The sequence below is a fragment of the Trachemys scripta genome, chromosome 7 (genome assembly GCF_013100865.1).
Source record: "Trachemys scripta elegans isolate TJP31775 chromosome 7, CAS_Tse_1.0, whole genome shotgun sequence".
NCBI classification, from domain to species: domain Eukaryota; kingdom Metazoa; phylum Chordata; order Testudines; family Emydidae; genus Trachemys; species Trachemys scripta.
Window position 1 is genome coordinate 76,158,934 of NC_048304.1, and position 23,199 is coordinate 76,182,132.

At 36.2% G+C, this 23,199-nt stretch overlaps 1 protein-coding gene across 9 annotated transcripts in view; it reads right to left on the reverse strand.

The window, feature by feature from the left end:
* Positions 1–23,199, reverse strand: part of CCSER2 (coiled-coil serine rich protein 2) — a 133,814-nt gene that overhangs the window by 26,191 nt on the left and 84,424 nt on the right. For 8 of the 9 annotated variants that reach the window (XR_004646404.1, XM_034775341.1, XM_034775339.1 and 5 more), the window contains 3 exons: positions 15,007–15,090; positions 12,356–12,442; positions 8,777–8,875 (listed from right to left, as the gene is read on the reverse strand). Coding sequence is in view for 8 of the 9 variants with exons in the window: in XM_034775341.1 (XP_034631232.1) it covers positions 8,777–8,875; positions 12,356–12,442; positions 15,007–15,090 (270 nt within the window). In the remaining variant the exon portion in view is untranslated. The remainder of the gene's footprint in view (positions 1–8,776; positions 8,876–12,355; positions 12,443–15,006; positions 15,091–23,199) is intronic. The other variant, XM_034775346.1, reaches the window with a different exon arrangement.

Genomic DNA, 23,199 nt, shown 5'->3' on the forward strand with positions numbered 1-23,199 from the left:
TCGTTCATAAACGAAATTTTTTTAGTAAAAAAAGGGAAGCACCAGAGAAAGGGCTCGGCTTATGAACAGATATAGAGAAGGAGAGGTGGGACACAGCCCCTCCCCCCAGCAGAGGGAGCAAGGAGAGGCAGCACAGCCAGCAGAGACAGAAGGGAAGAGGTGGGGCCAGAGTCTCCCCCCCGCCTCAGAAGCAGCTCTGGGGCTGGCAGGCTGCAGCCGTGCCACTTTGCCCCGCCCCCACAGAGCAGGCTGTGGCCGTGCCGCCCGGGCACCGGAGCATGCTGCGGCCCAACCTGCTGGAACAAGCTACAGCCACGCTGTCCGGTCTGGTCTGCCGGAGCAGGCTGCGGCCACGCTGCCCAGCCTGCCAGAGCAGCTCCAGCCACACCAGAGACATCCTCCCCAAATAAGGTAGGAAGGGATGGGGTGGTGAGAGCGTGGGGGTCCTGGGCTAGGAGTGTGGTCATGAGGGGGGGTGGTCACAGGGGTTACTCCCCTGACCCCCAGCTTCTCCCCTCCCCAGTTACTGTCCCGGCCCACCAGGGTAAGCAGCTGGCACGCCTGGACACTTTGTTTACTTAGGTTTACCTCCGTGCCCGTGGACGCTTGAGGTAAACAAACCATCTCGGCCCGCCAGCGGCTTATCCTCCTGGCCCGGGAGCCAAAGTTTGCTGACCCCTGAATTATAGGGTTGGTTTATGAACAGGTCATAAAAAATTTCCATTTTTACTTATCCATCTTGGAGGGGTCAGCTTATAAATGAACCGGCTTATGATCGAGTATATACGGCAGTAGTTTATCTAGGGGTTTTGTTTTACTACTTAAATGATAGCTTTAAAAGATAAAGATTAATGGAAGAAGTGGATAAGATACAGTAGATCGTAATGACTCCTTATGGAGCTATCATGATCTACTGCATCAGTGAAGATGTGGAAGGCTTTATTCTGTGGATTATCGATATAATACAGATAGTAATGGTTCTCTCTAAGCAATTATGGTCTACTGCACCAATGGGGGCCTACATTCATAATATAATATGCTATATAATCAGTACCCTATATACCATGAATGCAAAGTATGTGTAATAAAAATCATGAAAGTGACTAGGCAGGCACACTAACTGCTTTTTAAACTACCTTAACTACTTTAAAGAAAAAAATATTCCAAGTCTCTATGCCTTATGAATGAGTTAGAGGTGAAAAGAATAAATCTAAAACTACAAAGCTTGAAATTGTTTGTGCACTTGGCTTAGAAAACAGAAGAACTAAATTTGCTTTCGGAAAGTGTCTTTTAGTAGAGATCTTGAGTGAATAAGCCTGGCACAAACAGTGATGATCCCTAATATGCTAATGGAAACAGATATGCTATAGTGAAATGGCCATGGTAATGGTCACCACTTTTTTAAAAGGAGTTTGTTTAATCAGAGCACACATCCACTTATAAAAAACAAAACAAAACAACAACAACAAAGCAGAAGGATGGAGTGCACTGAAATATAAACCATCTTAATGTAGTTACCGAAGACAATGTAAAACAAAGTTATTTAACAAGGAACTGCTAAATCAGAATTCTGTTCTACTTTAAAACAGGGAACTGCAGCATCACCACCACTGCTAGTATAGTTTATTCTTTTATTTATCCCTTTTATTATTTCATTCTTATACCTACACTTTGAGATCCTCTATATTAATTAAGTGTTTGATATTTAAGTTCTATTTCCTAAAATATTGCTAGGGACTGTGGTTATGATTTCAGATTAATACTTACTCTATAGGAGCTGTTGTAACACATGACTACCAGAGTTGCCAGGATTTATAAATCAGTATTACAATTTTAAAAATCAACGTACACTGACAGAAGGATCTCTCCGACCTTCGTATTTGACAACATTAAGGATCTGAGAATTAAAGTATCAGGTGGAATTATGCTTTTGCTACAGGATATTCAAATTTCACTCTGCTCTGCAAAATAGAGTCCATTTGAAAAAACGGAATTTCGTAAATATTCACAACATTTCACAATTAATACCAGGTTTAACAGAACTGAATTTGAATTCCAGGAAGAATCATGTATTTAAGGCTATTATTTAAGGCTGAATATGAAAGTTATTAAAGCAAAAGAAGTTATTAAAAAACTACACTGTTTTGTGGTGAGAAAAGATATTTTATTATGGTCTCTAATGCCATTTCCTTTTATTGTATTCCTCCATCATGAAAATACAGCTTATTGTCTTTTTTTTGCAAGTGATATTTTATATAATTTGGTTCCAGCTCAATTGTGATTTCATACCAATACTTCTTTATTTATAATTCTACTAAGCCATGCAAGAGAATACACAAACCTATTCATATTAACAGAGGGATTATAAAATTGCTGTCACTGTGAAATCAAGCTAAAAAAGTTTTGCATTGTAGCTCGATACAGTCACTGTTTAGCAAATCATTCCAATGCAATAAAACACAAGCTTTAAAAATATGGGTTTTGTACTTGGGTTACAATATGAGGGGAGGAGGAGGAAATGGATTGAGAACATTTATTTTGAACTGATTTATCTAAAGTAAGGGGTCAAAAAAACAAATTAAATTTCAATGAAAAAGTCCCCAGTGCTTACTGTGACCATGTCTATTTGTACAGCTTATCTTTCTCCTACTTGGTTCCAAGGACAAACATAGAAGGTAAAGAACATTTTATTGCTAAGCTAAGATAGGCTTATATAGATTCCCAAAAACCTAAATTTAAAAACCAACTTTGTTAGGAATTAGAATTTGAGTCACAAAAACAAGAAAATTACAGGTAAAGTGGAAAATACATGTGAATGGTGCATAAGGACCATAGGCTGATTTTCACAATAACCAAATGGTGCTTAACTTCCCTAGGCTCCCTTGAAAATCAAAGCTATACAGGATAACCGTAACAAGGTATTCATCAACCAGAGGATATCAAATTACTTAGTTTTGGACTAATAACCAGGCCATCAATATATGTAGACAAATTTAGTACAAAAAGTATTTAGTATTAGTTAAATCAGGGTTTTTTTTTCCCTGCTTCGCCTTTTCATTCATTATATACATCAGAAAATTAAACTAAAAGGCAAAATTTGTTCAGTGTTTTCCAATTACAAACCAAAAGCCACAGGGTGCTGTGTTATTGCTAGTTAATATTTTAACAGTGGCACCCATAATGTGGCCCAAGAATCACGAATCATCTGTGAAACTTTTGCTGGAGACCATCCATCTCACCAAGGATCACAAGGTACTTGCTCTCTTCACTTCCAATTGCTGTAATTAAGGCTGCGATTCTGTCACAGAAGTCGCGGAAGACACGGATTCTGTAACTTTCCGTGACCTCCACAGCTGCAGCAGCCTGTCAGCTGGCTGCAAGGCACCTGAGCAGCTGGCCCCAGGGGCAGCCACATCAGCCCATTATTGCCAAGATCTAGTCACATCTTTCTTCACGCCCTCTTTGACAACACAGAGTTCCACTTGGTTAATATCTTTCAGTTTTAAAGAGCCTTTCCTTCAAAAGGAAAAGTCATTCATAGGAACCACTTCACCCACAACTGAAATGTAAAATTCTCCATGACAGACTGTAGAATGTATCCTATGTAGTGCTGTTGTGTGTTGTTAAGCAATACATCAAGATAAAGTGAAGAACCCTATCAATTGAAATTTCAGAGAATATAGGTAGACAGAACGTAATTACCCAAACTGGAATTTGGCCAGGACACCAAGGTTAACACCTCTCTTATCAGAAGTGCCATAGTCCACCGTATAATCATTGTGTTGATTCTGTCTCATTAGAGAAAGACAGGCAGTGTCATCATCAAAAGGTATAATTGTGTACATCAGAGGGATACAATGTTTGGGGGAGGGGGGGGGGCGAGAAAAACACATTTCTGTCTAAAAGTTTTCTACCCAATAGTTACAAGTAACAGCAAGATTACAAACACTGAAAGTTAGCACGAAAACTTTTTCGGCTTTACTTTGAATATTTGACAACACTTTGTGAATAGTCATTTTCATTTTTTCCCTTGGTCAGTTTTTCCTCTTCCTGTTAAGATCCTTATAAATATCAAGAGGGGAGCTCAAACTTATACTATTTTTTATTATTTTATGTCTAGAGAGAAATATTCTTTAAAAAAATAGGACATCCTATTTAATTCATATTTGATTAAAACTGGAATTTTAAAAAAACTTCCAAGAAGTTTAAGTTGACAGCCTGTCTTTAAAACACAGAGTATTACACAACATTTCCCTTGGCTTCTGGGCTCACTCCTCAGATCCTGAACACTAATATTACCTCTAGAGTTTAACTTAGGCAATAGGTGAAAATTAGACTATAAATGCAGTTCTAGGCCCAGCAGTTAATTGTGGAGACGTTGTTATAAAGGAGAAACCATTGTATTTCACCCTAATATGCACTCATTCATATTGATTAAGGATATATATACAGTGTCTGAGCCAACTCTGATACTATTTCACTGATTTGTCTATGCTATTAAAATCTCATCAACGTTCCTACTGAACATGCATCAAATCAAACAAAAAGTATACATAACTCATTTTTATTAATCATTAGATTATAGATTCTTTACCTGCAAGATTATATTAAGACATTTGATTTGTAGGACTATTGAAAATTGTTATTTCCTATAGGAGTGGGGTTCTTTGAAATGATTGTCAATATGGATCCCCACTCTTGGAATAAATGAGCTTCTGGTACAAGAGCTTGGATCCTTCTAGATAACAGTGTCCACGGGACCACTCACCCTCCACCCTCTCCCCTGGGTCCAAATTTTTAAGGCGCATGGTCCTCCTGCAGTTTCTTCCACTGATTCAGAAATTTTCATAGGAGAGACCCTGACATAGCATGGAATTGTTGATCCTTATAGATGATCAACTCAAACAGCCACATAGCAAGTAACTTTCTTTTTTTGTGAATTACCCATACAGTTTCTCCTTTTTTGGAGATTAACAAGAAGTTATGAACTGCCAAGAGGAAGGTCTGAAAAGTATTAATTAAAAGTTACTGCAAGATTGCTCCTCTGAATTGGGCATTTAATGTACAGCTCAAAGCAAGAGTATAGCGTTGCAAAAGTGTGTACATAGCCCATTGCATATTTCAGTGATGGACACAGTGCACATGCATATTGTAGAAGCTGCCTCAGACTTAGCCGAGTGTGCTCAGATACCTCCAGGTGGCTGAATGCCTGCCAGGTACCAACAACCATATAAATACAAACCAATACATTTGGACACCCTTGAGCAGAGAGGTCATAATGTCTAGAGAACTTATGCATAGATTCAGTACTAGAGCTTGATCTCCCTTCAAGTGAACTAGACTTGGCACAATTTACAAGCAGGCTAATTATAGGAGTGCGATCACAGACTACTTTAGAAAGGAATTAGGAGTGAGCACTCAGGACTAATTTTTATGGACATGAGTATAGAAAGGAACAACCATGAGGACTATAAATCACTAACTTGTGGTTGTGATAGGAGCATGAGGAATACTGTCTTCAAGAAAACCGTCTGACGAAGTTCAGATTCAGATCCCATATGAGAAGCACTGTATACATCAGAGGAAATATCACAGAGCTACCCTTTCAGAAAACTTAGTTATCATAGGGTGAATGAAGATTGCTTTCCACAGTCTGATGCAAAGATGGGCAGACATGGCACCCAAGTAGATCCTGACAAAACTCAAAGACAGTAAGTGTAGTAGCCTGCTCAAAATGACCACAATGGGATCAAGAGATCCAGTATACTAGGAATTGGGACACTTGGTTCTCTAACTCTCAGGAAGTAATGCTGGAACCACAAGTGCTGAACTCAGGCCACAGCCAGCAACAGAATCTTGCTTTCAATCTGCCTGAATTACCAATATCTTTTGGGAGCACCAGAATTGGAAAGAACATGTAGGTGAACTTTTGATCCCAGTCCAAGAGATAATCATCTGTCAGTGACACTGGGTTGAACCTACACTAGATTACTACCTGAGTGAGCTAGCAAGATTGGGCACCATCATAATGGCTCAGATAACTATCATCAAGGTGACTGGATCAAATCAGAGGGAAAATAGCCCTGCAAGACAGAAACTAATCCTGTAGAATCCACAATCCTGAATAATTGTATTGTCTCTGTGAAGACCTCAGACCAGTCCTAAGACCTCACTGAACATTACTTCAGATAGGAAAGTAAGTGAGAATGGAACTACTTCTAAGGGATGGTCATCCTTCATCTGCCACAGCTGAAAATCTCAAAGTGACCTGAGAAAGCACAGTTATAGAAAGGAACAACCATCAGGAATATAAATCACTAACTTTGATTGTCTCGGTGAGGACATGCTAAGGTATCCATACTATCACGATGGGCACAGTACACCTTCTTTAGTCAACAATGCATAGGACTCGGACATACTCTGAAAAATGGTGTCACAGAGGTGCACCAAGCCACAAGGCAATACGACAGTAGGAAAAATCCCACATACTCAAGTCTGCGATACAAGAGTATGTTGTCCCCTGGCTGCTATGGCAGCTGTGCTCTGTCACTGTAAAGGAGTGGATTTCATCCTGACCAAAGGAGTGAAGAGGTCAGGAGATTCATAGGTGGCCTGAGAATTTTTGATTTTTCCTAATGTGTCAAATAAACGCCTCAAACATGGACATTTGTAATGGAAATTGTGTCACTGCAAGAAGTGCAAGGCTTGAAGCCAGCCTCTCTTAGCTACTTTATCCAGGCCAATGGCCACAGAGAACGAAAACACATAAGATAAAAGTAATCAACCTAACAAAATTGAAACATGGAAAAATGAAGCTATACAAGAGGGCTGTACTCCAACCTAAATACAAACTAGACATTTCCAAAAAACAAATTCCCAAAGGGACAGAAATATGACACACCCAGTAAGTGGAACATCAAGGTTATTGATGCTTCAAGTAGTGAAAAAGTCAGAAGGAAGTGAAGGGTGGTTAAAGGTTACACTCTCTTTTCTATCCTCAGTACTTAAAGCAAGGAAGAAGAGGGATGGTGAACGTAGCCCCAGACACTGCTTGCTAGAGGCTTCTCAGCTTGCACATTGGTGTTGTTTCTGTCCCAGTAGTGGGAATCTAAATTGGCAATTCTCAAAACTAGAAACTTTTTTTATTTTGTAATCTTGCATCAAATTCTCCCAACAACTTTTACAAATGTAAAAGTGATTCGTGTCTAAGCTGTATACACTGGTGTCAGAATGAAAGTGGAGTAATGGTTATTGAGCCATTTAAGAAAATTACTAGAACTATCTAGAGCAGTGATTGACAAACCTGTCCTTGGGTCATTTGCTGGTAGCTCACAGCGCTAGCTGGTCACATAGTGCTGCTAGCTCCTCATTTCTGGGTGTTAAGATGGCAGAATACAACATTAAGTACACTCCTAAAATTATTGGTATAGCTGCCTCAAAAATATAATGCAGTTGGAAATGTGAGAGAAGGTTCATCCATGCAATTGCACATGGGAGGGAAGATTGTCTCTCTATTACCATAACCTCCACCCTTTAAATATTTGAAAACCCATGCTGCTAAACTCTCTAGTGCAGTGGTTCCCAAACTGGGGTTCGTGAACCCCTGGGATTTCACAAAATGTTACAGGGGGACCCTGGGCAGCATGGGGACAGCAGCATGGGCCCCCTGAACTTCCAAGAGCTAAGCAGATCAAAGCAAGCATCTCTATCACACTGAGGAGATTAAAACTTCAAGTCTCCTTATAAGCAATGGAAAGGAAGGTGGATATTTTTTTGCCGTTTTTAAAATTAAATAGGCAGCTAGTATTGTTTTAAAATTATTAAGAACAAGTTTAAGCTTTGTTTTAGCATGCGTTGTTTGCCTGGACTGCTCAAGACCTGAATGCTTGTGTAGGAGGAACTCTGAGTTGGCTTCTTAAATACCTTCATGCTGTTTCACATCTGATACTCCTTGATGAAACATAGGAGCCTTGTCTTATAACAGGCTTATTCAAAGTGATACAAGATACGAAAGTGAGATCTTGGAAGAGTGTTGCCATTTTCATAATGATAAATAATAAATAATGTGTAATAAGCATCATAAAAACAAATTTTATATTTCCAAGATCACTGCTTTTATAATTTATACTCAGATAAAGGAGAAAATTCCTGGAAATATTCATTTTTAGGAGAGGGTTCATGAGACCTGATATTTTAGTGAAAGGGGTTCACAGGTTGTTAAAGTTTGGGAACCACTGCTCTAGTAGAATAAATGAGAAAGAGGACAACTTCTGTTACATTTATGAATTAAATTCAGGTCAATACATTGCTACTTTTTGTCAGGACAAGTGAGCACAGAGACACTGAAATTTACCACAAAGAAACTCGATCAAATGAGAATACCTTGTACTATAAACATTCTGTTTTAAAAAGTGTTTTAATGAGTGATCAGAGATACAGCCTTGGCCCAACAGAATTAAATTGTGATTAAAATTAAAAAGACATATTTTCTATTATTGCCTCATTTTATTTATTCATTAGTAAACACATGCTCTAAAATAAGGCCTAAATAAGGAGAAAAAGAAAAAACATGATTGGAGACTGAACTCTGAAAAGAATGTCAAATACCTGCTGCAGAATTACAAGGATATAAAAATGCAATAATCAGTCTTACACAGCATGAGAAATCTTTAGAGCAGACCAGAGTCACATGATGGAGCGGTATAAAATAAGAATGAATCAGAGAATGAAACACACAAAATCTTACTTGAGAGGGAGAATGGTAAGTGTTACTCACAGAACTTCTCCTGCAGGAGGTTTGTGTGAATTTGTCAGCATATGTGCACATCGTCCCTTTAGGTTTTTGGCCATCTTTGTGACAGTTACACCTAGTGGCCTTAGCCCCCCATCAAAGAAAAGAAAACAATGAATGTGTTACACATTTTTTACAATGAAACACAAAATGTGAATGGTATTTTGGAAATAAGACGCAAATTTAATGTTCAACCATTATGTGGTTTATTGCCAAGTGATGTAATGATTTTAGCTGGGGAACTTGTATTTAAAGTCCTACACGACTGAATCTTTTCCCAAAGAATGCTTTTAAATAATTTAGAATTGATGTTCAGGTTTTAGGTGGGGGAGTGGGTTATGTTTACTTAAATTTCTAAAGGCCTGTCTACACAGGGGAGTTAATACAGAGTAAGGTAAGCTGTGAATTTAAAGTACACTAACTATTCCGCATTAACACGTTGTGTAGACAGTCTCACAGAGCACTGAAAGTGCCTGGGTGTGGTACAGCTTAGTACAAGCTTCTACTAGCTCAGTTGCTATTGTACTAAGCAAAACTGCACAAAGGTACTTTTATAGTCTACATGGAATGTTAGTGTGGAATAGTTAGTGCACTTTAAAATTCACACCCTAGCTTACTCCGTACTAACTTCCCCATGAAGATAAGCCCTACATTACTATATTCAGTGCATCTTCAAATAATTATGATCACAAGTTCTGTTCTTCTTTAGAATACAGTTCCCTTCTACATTCCAAAGTTTGTCAGTTGCTGTAACAACTAGGTATACAACTCAGCAAGAAGGTAGATACAATTTGAAGGTCTAGCAACTGTAGGTAAGACTGATTTTTTTTTTAATTTTATTCATTTGTTTCTTATAGTATTACCTGGAATTCTATGATTTAAAGTGAAAAAAAATAAAAATAAAAAATTAACTTTTCATTTCCCTTTCAGAGAAAGAAAGTGAATACATTCCACGTATACAGGCCAGGCCAGTTTCAATGTGTATAGGTACACACACATATTTGCAAACAGAGATGGAGATAGTATCCATGTGAAAAATTGCAGAGCCATATGATAAATCAATACATCAAGCACCTTTGACCACTTCCTTTTCCCTCAGCCCACCAATCTCCCCCCTTGGGGCTTAGTCTAACGTTATAAACCTGTGAAAATCTTTAAACAGCCATAATTTCTTGCCTCCCTCCAATTAACCTGCTATAGAATTATTTCTTCCTTCTCTTCAAAAGGAGAATCCTTCTCCAAAATGACATGTTCTTAATATCTCATCTTCGAGGACAAGGCTGGTGACAAGTTTAAGATCAAATAGTGGCTTGAAATCCTTAGTGGCTAGAAATGGGAGCTTTATACCATCTGAAAGTAAAGTATTTCTATGTAGCGCTGTGAAGTTTCATGATATCAAACCTCAAAGTTGTAATATTTATATATTCAGAAACGCTACAGTATTTGTTACGTTTCTGTAATGTTATTAGTCATTTTTCTCCCTTAGCAGCCTGAAGTTTTGTTCTTATTGTAACTAAGGGGCCTGACTTTGCAGGTGAAGGAATAAGACAAATAGTCTGATACAATTTTAAAAGCCTCCAACATATCTAAAAAAGTTCCTCTGAAATATAAGGAACGTACAGAATATGTGACAGTGTAGTATAAATTTTATCAGTACTTGCTTGGAAAAACTCATACTTTACACATATGAAATACATGATGCTGTGGTAAACACACACACGTTCCTTACTTTAAGTTTCTCTCAATGGGGAATTGCATTTATATGATAGTTAAAAATATAAAGGATGTGATTCTCCATCAAATTCTATAGGGTTCTATAAAAACATCTCTAAAAAGCTTTGTTTCCCCATATTAAATTCTGTTAATCTTTTTTTTAATAAGAGTGTGATAGGTGGATCAATGCCTAGCTAGATTTTTTTTTACATGGGGAAGGGATGCTAAAAATCTTCCACTGGTTGACAAGACAAATGCTTATACATCTCCACCCATGATAGAAAAAATAAAGCCAGATTACAAAGCTTTCTGCTGTGCAATTTGTACGGAAAATTATGAAGCCCTAAATAAAAACTTTTAATTTGACATCCAATGTCAACCTTAACGCATCCATGATCTGAACTATCACTGTTAATGAGAATTATTTTTTTCTTATGAAAACAATAGCTGAAAGTGATGATTAATATAAAATCTTCCTCATTACACTCAGTCAAGGCAATTGTTTTGATTGCGTGAACATGGAGGATTTGAAGAGTGGACAGAGGTTCACTCACATCACAGAAGTCTTCAAAAAAAAGTTTTCAACAAGCCAAGCTTCCATCCTCTCTTGAAAGACTTCCCACCCCTTATTAAAGTATAGCTGCACTGGTCAAAAATGTCAAATCAACCAGGCTCATCAGGGGATCAAACAGCTGATTATTTACCTAATTAGTTAAGCAAACAGCATCCAAACCTATAGGGATCCCCCCTCACCACCCAACAATCAGAGCTGTGTAAAACAAGATAATTGCTATAACCTGGCAATCTGTGCTGCAGTGACAGGCAAGGCCAGAATTAGCCCAGAACAGCAGTAAAAGAAAAAAAAAAAATAGATGTACTGAACTTTTACTAGGGAGCTGGGATTTTTTTTAAATCATGAACAAGGCTGTATTTACTGCCTACTTAGGAGCCATTAACTGCACTGATGGCCTAAGATTAAAAATTAGTGGTTGTCTTAATATGCACTTTAGTAAATCTATGTGGGGAAAGAACATAATTTTTCATTTTACTGTTACACCTGTTCATTGCTTTAAAAAAGCCTCAGAGAACAGTTACAGCTATATTCACTTTCTGTAACTTCAATCATCATATAACAAATACTCGTTAGTTTAGTGAGGCACTTTTCAATTCCAGTATTAGTTGAAAAATTATTTAACAATTACTTGGCCAATCATTTTTAAAATTTTCTTTATTTAAGCTGTGTGTTATTAATCAGGGTTATCATCCATTACCATCCTGTTTATCCTCCATCCTGCACCAAGCCATAAATAATAAATAAGGCTACGTTTTAGTCACTGGTATTTTTAGTAAAAGTCATGGACAGATCACAGGCCATAAACAAAAATTCATGGGCCCATGACCTGTCCATGACTTTTACTAAAAATACCCACCCTGACTAAAACTTGGGCAGAGGGCCACAGGTGCTTGGAACTGCAGGGGGGCCATGCCAGCAGGAGGGCCCCCACCCCGAGGTAAGCGCCAACTCTCTGCCCCTAGCCCTGAGCCCCCTCCCACTTACTCAAACGTCTGCTGCTGGCCCAGGGGTTGCCCAGCTCGGGCATCCCCTGAGCCAGCACCAGCCGCTGCAGAAGTCATGAAAGTCACGGAATCTGTTACTTCCGTGACCACCGTGACAGACTCACAGCCTTAATAATAAACAACATCTTTGTGATCCTGAAAGTATAAACGTTGAAGTCAAAAATCTAGCCCACTTAAAAGTCTTCAAGAGATTTACTATACAAATGTATGTTCTGCAATGCATACGTCTATTATTAAAATGTTTTAATTAGCAAAATGCATAGTTATACTTACAAGCTGGTGCTCTAATTGTTTGATTGTTTCATCTTTTTTCTTCAGATCTTCTTTAAGCTGCCTGATCTCATTTAGCAGATCTTCAGTCTGACATATGAAGTAATAGAAAAATAGGCAACATGAAGTTTTCTACAGGGGGGTAGACAACTATCTAATTTAACATCTCCCCAGGATATAGTAAATCAAATGCTGCTGAAGCACCAGCAGGAAAATATGCATTAATCACAATGAATTCCTCCTAAAATATGTTAGGCTCTGCTTTTATCTCATTGTCCACATGCTGACATGGGCTATTTGTACATAAGATGAACATACAGCTAAAAACAGTGGGGAAACTTGGCTGAACTGAACGTCTTTATTCCAAGACACAGGGTTGAGCAAACACACTGTCTCATGTTAAATTTTTAATGCACGCTAGTTCCAATAAAAGTATTTTAAGCTCCTTTTTATTCACAATGGCTTTAGGTTCTTTCAAAATTACATATGCTATTGAGAAAAAAATCAACACTGAGAATTACTGCATATTTATAACCCTGTTTATCCAACAATAAGTAGCAATGCTATAATTTGTGTGAATTGCAATTTGAAAATTATCACATGAAAGTAGACTAATAGAACATAATGAAAACAACAAAATAAATCACATTTTATAAAAAATTAACAAACAAGGATAACTATTTCTTGCACTGGGCAGAAAGTCCTGTTGAGCTGAATTTTAACTTAAATCAAACAGGAGACATAAGACTTAAAGAGAAAAATGTTTATGCAAAGTTTTCAAGGATTTTTAACCTTGACAGATATGAAATTATTGAGTTTCCTTAACATCTTTTCCTTTCCGTGGTATTTTTAAGTATTTATCAGTGAATTAATCATGCTGTTCAGCTACACAAGGCATTGTGGGGGCATATTTTCAGTTAATATTTGCATATGATTTCAGTTTAGTAAAGACTGCTTTTATCTGCTGTATTAGGATGAAACACTTAGACTCAAAGATATCTTATGGTAATGCAAACAACACGCAGCTACCCACTGAAAGAAGATTATTTAAAAATCACAAGAACTGAATGTCAATTAAACCTGGTTTGGTTTTGAAAACAGAAGGCAATACTTTCTTTTTCTAGGAATTATTCATGTTTCAAGACTACATTTCTGAAAGACCTGGGATAGTACAAGCAGCATAACTAGCTCAAAAGATGACCACAGTACAAGCAGCAGAAATACAATTATATTGCACAGAGTGCCTGAAACATAAGTATTTTAGGTCCCAGTCTTGCTGGTGGCTTGTATAGAGGTCTCCTTGCATCCATGCGGATCCCTACTGACTTAAATAGAACTCCACAAAGGAGCAAGAGTCCATCTGTGCAGCCAGCTACAGGACTACTTTCTGAAATGCAGGTCCTTTCCAGAAGATAGCCAAATTTAAGAAAGCTAAGAAATAGTCCTCTAATTTTATTTGTTTCTTATTTCTGGTCCATTTTTTTTAAAAATCCTATACTATCAGTATCTTGCAGCTGCTGCCTGTAGACACTCATGGATCTTATATCAATTTTAAGTGAAACATACTCTCATACTACAGAGATGGACAACAGTATTCTTTTATAAAGCAGCATCCAAAACACATACCAGATCAACCCAAATGGAAAAGGAAAACCAGTTCTCTTCTGGGCCACTCAACTTTGTCAGTGTTCCTTTTAAATATCTATTGCAATCAACTCACATCCTTAATTTTACTGTGTTTCCAAAGTTCTTCCTGTGGAAACACCTGCACTTATGACTGGAAGACCCCACTGCAAGTTCTAGAACTTTGCAAATTGGTGGATAAGTGAAAAAAAAGGAATTGTAAACATAACAAAATTCATAAATAAATATTTTAATTTATTTAAAATTACAGTTACTGTAATCATGCTTCAAAATAAAATAGAACACTATTTTACAGAAGTAATGAAAGCTTAGCAATGAGACTATAATTTATCACTCATTAAAATGCTTGTGGAGAAGTAGAGAGAGGGCCATATTTGGGGAAGATCCTGTGGTGGTGTAAATTGTCATAGGTTCTAAGGACTGGCTCCTTTCTGTGAAAATTATGGGACATATAGATCAGCAAATATTTAGGATAAAGAACATCTATAAAATTAAAACCAAGAACTTCACATGCCATTATTGTAACATGTCCACTGCAAATATGAAAAGGCATATTTTTTTCAATAATTAACTTGTGTGTCAATTTGCACACTGTTTTAAAGATTCAAACAGGCCATTTTACTTGAACAAACTTTAGATGGTATAAAAACAGGTCAGCTGCTTTTGGGGTTTGTTTGTTTTGAAGTGTAGGAACAACAAAACAAAATACTACACAAGAAATGGTAAAAAAAATATACTGTGTACCTTATTTTCAAAATATATTGCCATATGCAAGATTATAATTTGTCCATTTGTGGCTTAGCTATTAAAAAACTAAAGAGAGATAATTTATTACAATGTCAAAGAATGTATTATTTCACTAAACTGATAGGACCAGTGTAAATATAAGAACTGTTTCTCACCTCAGCTTTATACTGGCTTATTTGATCTGGAAGTGCTAACTTTACAATTATGTGCAATACTGATAAAAAAAAGTCATGCTATTCTGCATACAATCAATGTCAATTTACCTTATATATAGGCTCAACATCCTGTGGTTCTGGGCTTGATGGTATTGAGAGTGGGATGTCCTGAAGACAGACATTCTCATCATTCTGCCACAGAAAAGGAAAGGAATGAAGGCCCATTCAGTTTGTTGGTTGAATAGCTAGTTCCTAAAGTCAGTTTCAGACACCAAAGTATAAAAATTGTGAGCTTTGCTATTATATTAAAAGAGTTGAGATTAACTTTTTCCATACCACTTCGAAAGTCTGCAATGAATAAGAATCAAGAACAACATTTCAAATCTAAAACAAGCTTTATAAAAATCAGTGAAACCCCTAACATGCTTTTTTAGATCACATTTTCATGACTTTTTTCCTTGCTCTTCTTGTACCACTATTTGCATTGCATTTCCACGATTCTTACAAAGCCAAATAAATTGCAATTATGTAGTTCTGGAACAAAATGTATTTTTAATGCTGTGACACTGTACTTATATTTACTATTGTAATGTTTAGCTGGTACCATCTCTTCACTTACAATCTGTGCCTTATAGAAGAATGGTCTGTCAAAACATCTCCCTTAATATTAACAGCAAACCACATACATGTGTTATAACTCAGAACAAGAAACCTGTCCCCCAATGGTTCCAAATACCTGTCCAGAAAAATAATTAGTGAGAGGGACACAGTGGAGTGGTAGACCAAAGAGCCTGAATTAGTGTACATCATTGTTGAAAACCAGGCTACATTTGCAATGTTTCACTTTTCAGAATCCTATGCATCTGTCTCTATTTAAGAGTTGCAATAATTAGGAAAAAATATAACATGTCTGACCAATATTAAAATGTGACTCACACCTAAATTATACTAAAATAGTTCTTACCTCAACTAGAGATTATTTCTTAAATTCAAAAATATTTTTGCTTCTTAATAGATTGACTAATAGAGAATGAATCCACAACTATCAGATCCTATTTTTTTTTTAAATCAGCCCAATATGGTGCAGAGTGAAAAAGCACATTTTATTTTTAGCACTGCATTCTGAAATTAAGCACAGCCAGTACAACTGCAAAGATCTTGAAAAGATGACAAAAGATAATTGTATGACTGCTTCCTGAAGCGTTTAAACAGCCATGACAAACATCTGATAATGTGAAATGCTCTGTATCAGTGATACTCAGTCTTGAAAAGCCAATTATGTCAAAGAATAATTCAGACAAAATCATTGGAGAGAGATTCTCATGTTACCACATTTGTGTTACAATGTTTCACATGTTGCCTCAAATCACTACACACCACCACAACACAAATGTTACAATGCACCACATTATTTTAAGGTTTTTCAAGGCTTCACTTCTGCTCCCATGCTATGGAGAAAAAGGGTTCTCTTTCTGCCTAACTCACTAGCTTCGGAAAGGGAAGGGGATTATTTGTGATTGCTATCCCGGTCACTTGGAAGGATGAAGAGTGATCCTGTTTGTTTCTCAATATTTGCTCAGTGATCCCCACGTGCCTCAGGTAGCATTTGGAAAACTGTAATTTGCCAGGTTATCCTTCAATCAAAACAAAGAGTTCTAGTCACACTACTAGATTCCATGAGTACAAATGTGCCTCTATAGCCACAGACTGATTAAAAAAACCTAATGGATCTTACTAAAATAATTACCATAGATATGCAAGTTTTGCCGCCTAATCCATGTGAATTTCTTCCCATAGAATTTTACTATTAAATTACACAGCGCACTTGCCACTGAATGAAGAGATCTTCAGATGCTTTTTATAAAAATTATCAAAAAAGTTATACGGAAGAAATTACAATGTAGTTTGAACTGGTGAAGTATTTTAATGAGATTCCCCTTTACATGTTTGCTTCTCCATTTGCCAGTATCCACTGGCAGCAACAGCCGTACATCACAACCCTCAGCATCCTTAAAAACGGTGTAGAAATTACCACATATTTTTTGTAAAAAATGGTTTTGCTACAATAAAGTTTAAACTGAATTTACACTCGCAAGATACAACCCTGCTCCTTACAATGCCCAATCTTCTGCTCTTTTTAACATCTGACTATTGATTCTCAACAGGGTCAAATTTCATTTCAGCTTTTCTTACTGAAGGCTTTTGACCACTTGGTGGAGACTGTAATTTAGCTTAAGCATCACAGGGCATACAGAGTGCCATTCACTTCACCAGCTGCTGCTTGTTCCTTCTGCGCAGCTTGCCAGTAACATGTGCAATACACTCATATGGGCAGATAACAGTCCACTTTGATCAAGATATTTGTAGGATGATTTTTATTACAATATTATTGTATAAAAACAATTTTAAAGGGAGTAAGGTACTCAGTAAGAAGCAAGCAGTATCTGGTGGATTTCATTACACTGCAAATGCTTTTTAATGTTAAGTTAAATGTTTATGCCTTTCCGAATAGTTATATGCACTTAGGAGAAAGGGTACGCACAGAAACAGGTATTAGTTTATGCATGGGAAATGAAGGCTATTTTAGCAAATTCAACATACAATTTAAATTTAGATTAATTTGCATACATTTTTTTAAAAGACTGTCAAAGGGGCCTGGAATAATTCTTGCCACCCGCAGATGCAGACAACTAAAGAGGAATTCTAGTTAAAACTACTGACTTCATTACAAAGGGAATTAACATGTGTAGTATATGTCACATCAGCAACAAGAGGTTTGTATGCGTTATGATAGTTATCAGTTTTTTAAGCCCTATCATACATTTTTATATTTTCAGAATCAAAGCAAGATTCAAGTTCATATTCACGGCTCTTCCCATGATTAGGTGAATCACTTCCAATGCTTACAGTACACAGGTCTAACAATATATGTCCATTGGAACCTCAGCACCCTATTCTGCACAATATTAATGACTACAAATACAATTATTTTAGAAGGAGTTCAGCGTTTTCCTTCTTCCCTCTTTCTTTTCAGCTGTATTGCCAACATGAAAAGTTTATCACCAGAAGGAGCACCATTTTCCCTATGTAAAGAAAGGGAGCTTCAAATAGGATTAGCAAGAATAACTACAACTAGCTATTAAGATATACTGTATTTTGACTGGCTAGATATAATATTTAGTCATGCGTCACCTTTTCGGAAATTTGAACAACGTAAACCTTTATTTTCAGAAACATGTAATAATGCATTAAATAAAGCTGTTCTCTTATGCTGTCATGTAACATTGGACCTAAGTTTAGTAAGTCAACCACCAATATATATCAAACAGCAACATGCATACATATATTAATTCTTTATTCAATTGACATTTTCTAAATAACTGGAATATTTTATTGCTTATCTAGGAATATCAAAAGGCTAAATGTAATTATAAGTGGGCTAGTCACATTTGTGCCTAATGTAGCTACTCAATAAAACACTTCTTTGCAATGAGGACAGCTTCAGTACAATTTGATGTAAATTCAAAGACATTGGAAAGCACCAGCATAAAAACAAATACTTTCCAAATATGCCTAATTTGAATTTTACATAGTAAAAACCAGATCAGCAGCAACACAAGACAATTTTACCTAATTTCCTTAATTGAGAGTTGATTCTGGAAAGTGGTGTTGTTAGAGAGAACAGAAAATTAATCCAATACTATTTGTAACTATATTCTAATTAAATTTAAAATGCGTGATAAACAGCTTATAAGTCTCAAATTCCAGTAGTCCTATTATGATTACTTCTGACATTTATTCAAGTTTAGACAAGGAAACACACTAATTGAGCTTCTGTTCTACACAATGGGATGTCTCACATTTAATTAGCCATGTAGAAAGCTGAAAACAACTTATAACGCAGAACTGTTTCTACACAGCCTATAAATGACATTGATTGCATTGATATTTAAACCAAGCAATCTCTGTTTTGACAAAAGATCGATCATTGCTGCTTTATATCCACATCCTTCTGTTTAAGGATTGTCCTTTTCTGTTGGCTATGACTACCAATAATCCGAGACAGTAGTTATCCATACATATTTTCAATTTCATTATTTTTGTTGGAATTTTTCTCTTCCAAATTTGTTTTACTGGACTTTTACATCCTGACTCAACGAGGTACTTAAGCATGTGGCTAACTTTTAGGAGCCCTGTTGTAGTCACCTGGACTAGTCACGTGCTTAAAGTTAGGTATGCATTAAAGTACCTTGCTGAATCAGAGCCTCAAAGCTGAAATCAGAAGTGGTCCCAAGTAGGTCACTTGGAAAAGCATCCACACATCTTATTTGTAGCAATAAAATCATAATACATGTGTTCTCCCCCTCCATCTTCCTGCTGGAAAAACTAACACACCTAAAAGACAAAAAGCTGACCCCTACTCACTCCTCTTAATTGCTACATTTTTGAAGAGCAACATTCATATTTTCATAAACAACTTTTACCACTTTAAGTGCAATGTGTTTATTTTGTACAATAAAAGTTTGGTGGCAACAGAGTAAGACTCAAAAGGCACAGTTCTTTTACAGTGCCCTGGGATTAAGTCTAAGCAGTCAGTTCTCATCAGTTTAAATTAAGAATTGAGCTGACTTCAACATTGCAATCACAATGGCTATTACTTAGAGTGGGCCTTGAATTTATTCATGACATTTTTATTTCAGTTTTAAACTGGAATATGAAGCAGAACCCACACAAAGTTAATTTAATTCCAAAGAAATCTGCATTTTTGTTAAGGGTCACATTACAGATCAGCTGATTTTATTGTCTTAGAATGGCCTTAATGAATGTTATGTGTTTAATTTTAAATGCTATACACCTAGATATAATACTTAACAGCCCTTTGTTTCAGAAATTAAATTTTTCTCTAATGCAACTTGTGTCACTCTAAATGATTTAATCTACTTTTAAAGTATATTTGAAACAAATACTGAAGTGCTTATTTTAAATTTTCAAGCCTGCATCGGTAATTGTCACATCTATACTTTAGGGTGGGAAGAAGTATTTAATATAAAATACTGGTGGAAGAGTACTTTCCTTGCCTCTCTTTCTGATTTCCCCTAAGATACCATAAAAACTCCATTTGACTAAAATTGTGTGGGTCACATCCCTGAACAGGCACTAAGACACAAGAAAGAAAGATTTGGCCTCCCATTTCTTTTTTGGACTATAATTTTTTAGAGAGAGAAGGAGGGCGAGGTAATATCTTCTATTGGATCAACTTCTGTTGGTGAGACACAGAAGCTTTCCCCATTTTTATTGAAAATATTATAGTTCAATTTACTTGACATGCCACAGTGTGCCTTCTGCTGTTTCATTTAGTTTGGTACTTGATATAATGTTTTACCTTTTTTCATATGTGTCTACACTGAGAAACAACACATTTAGTAAGACAAAATGTATTTTAAAAACATTTACACTGTTATTCCATTCCTTTCAAAAAGGGGGGTGGGGAAAGAGTAAAATCTCCAAAAGACAGATGTCGTCCACCTCATAATAAGCCATCATAAATGAATAGATCTCAGAGTTGGTACTGGTTATTACCTCAATCAGGTAAGCTAATCATTACACCTTGGGGATTCTCTGCAAATATCTGATTATACTAAGTAAAATACAGTATTGAGATTTGCCGTGTGTACAGAGATTGAAAATGTTTGTCAGTTTCCTGCTCTTGAGTGAGGCTAAGCTTTTGAAGCTTTCAGCAGAGAAAGGCAAATATAGGGCTAAGGTAAAATCTAACTACCATCATTTGCATTAGTATTTCATATATAGTTTCACTTGGACCATTTACCCATTTTCTCTTTGCAGCCTACAAAATAAGAGGAGATCTATGCATTAAGGTTCCAATTCAGCAAATCAATGGGACTAGTCAGATGCTTAAAGTTAGGCACTTGCTTAAGTATTTTGCTGAATCAGAACCTCAGACTGCTAGAGAATACTGATGCTATTTGGTATCACCAGTTAAAATCAAGAATTCTTTGGAAAAGATACCATACCTAAATACATTACTATTCCCCCAACCTTTGCAATTTACCAATCACAGAAGTTTTGTGCTCCACTAAAATAAATAAACTGAAGTCACCAGTTTAAGTTTTATTTATTTTTTTAATTTATTTTTAATTATTTTTTATTAAAGTTTTTAATTTATTTTTTACTAAAATTTCACCTCACTTATTGATAGAAATAGTTGTGGTTGAGTTCATATTGATGTCACTGTAACAATTAACCAAATAAAGTGCATCTCAAATCTCAATTTTTTTCTTCTTTTGTGTGACATTTATTTATACATACAGTGCACTGAATTTATAAAAATCAACTGCATATAGTCATTAAAACTACTGAGACAAAATCATTCCTATACTAACTAAAATACTCCTCTCGTAAGGATCTACCGGGACGGATGTAATTCTTATAAAAGGAGTGCATTGTATTTTTAAATAAAAAGAATGGGACCAATAAAATCAGGCTAAAAAAAAATATTACCTCTGACTAGTATGAGTTCTGTCCAAGATCACACTGTGAAAATTAATTAAGGTAAACTGCATTTTGTTTGGATGAGTCACCACTAATGAGAATCCCTAACCCAAATAACGACCTCATCCATTAACACCTTAAAAGCTAACAGTAAAAACACACCAACAAAACCCACATCTATATGTTTCTCACAACACCAAAGGTCAAGCAGAACTGAATAAAGATACTTATACTGTTTATATAGAACGCTTTCATGAAAAATGTTTCATAATGTATTTGAGAATAAAATATTTTAAAACAATTGTTCTGGTCTTTTGGCTCCTTTGTTATTAATGTGTCTGTACTGTGATCTTTCATGCATATTAACCAGTGAATGAAGGTAAAAATCTCTGTGCCACTTATTTTGCATATTTGCATATTTTCTCATAACCACCCTCTAAGTTTCCATACAAACAAAACTTACCACTAACAGTACATCTGAACTCTCTCATCCAACTGTTAAGAGAGAAGTGGAATAGCCACAATAGCATTTTGTGGATCTAACTAGTCCAAAGTACCACACACTTACATTTGTTAGGAGTAGGCTTCATAGCTCAAACTAGGGGGGGTTACGTCTGTTGCTGACATGCAACAATAAAAAAGCAATATTTCTGAATAAAAGCAAGATTTCATATTACTGTTATTTCTGATAGATTCTTTTAAAAGAAATTTCAGATCTCCTTTATACAGCATAAAGTACTAAAAATAGGGCTCAAACCCATTTTCCCTTTTGCAGTTTATACCACAGCTAATTTTCTGAAGTTATTTGTTTGCTTATTTTAAGTCTTTTCAGTATACAGTATATGGACGGTCCAGTATAAACTGTAATTTCTAACAGTCCAATTATAAAATATTAACTTCTGTTTTCTGCTATTTGAAGGCATGTTGTGTGCAATCAGCAATGAAGTTGATATGCTCTGCTACTACCCAAAGTAGCAATTTAACATGGGAGAGAATTAACAAAAAATATTGGACTCACTAACATGAAAAGTGAATGTAGTATACAAGTTTCAATTACTGATTTCCATAGTGCTATTTTCTAACAAATTCTAAAATATCCTATGGTTTTAAAAACTAACATCTAACTAACAAGGAGAGAATACCTCTCCTTACCCAATTTATTAGTTTAACTAAAACAACATACAGTAGGTTTATCTAGAGAGCCAGCCTCTGAGGTTCTGTGAAGTCTGTGGTGGGCCAAAAATATTAGAGTTAATCTCAGTTTTCCTTGTGAAGACAGGCTTGAAAATAAGTCAACTATTAGAGTTGATGGTTTGCCTCATTTTTCATTACCACTAGACTAACTACTGTTCCCTTAATTTGAGAGCAACCCAGACAAATTCACAGCTGTGAGGAATGTTGCTCAGGTTTGCTGCTGAAGGCTATGAGCTTGCTGCAAGCTCCTTTCCAGCAAGCCACCTGCAGCCATACTGGCTCTAGAACTGACCAATCAGCACAGTGCCTGGCTAAAAAGGAGGACAGCTTGATAACAAGTAATCCACAAGACCATTTTACTTTCATACACATAGCACAAGGAATTTAGCCATTCTAATCCTGGCTCTGTAGCTTTAATCCAATCACTTTTAATCCAATCCAAACCTTTCTTAGTTTCCTCTATCCATAAAATGGGGATAATTACTTACCTTGAAGGGATGTCATGATTAATAATTTGCTACATATTTTCCCAATTAATTACTGTTGTTCTGCCATTCTGCCAATTAGTTATCATATACAAAGTACTACAAAATCCTC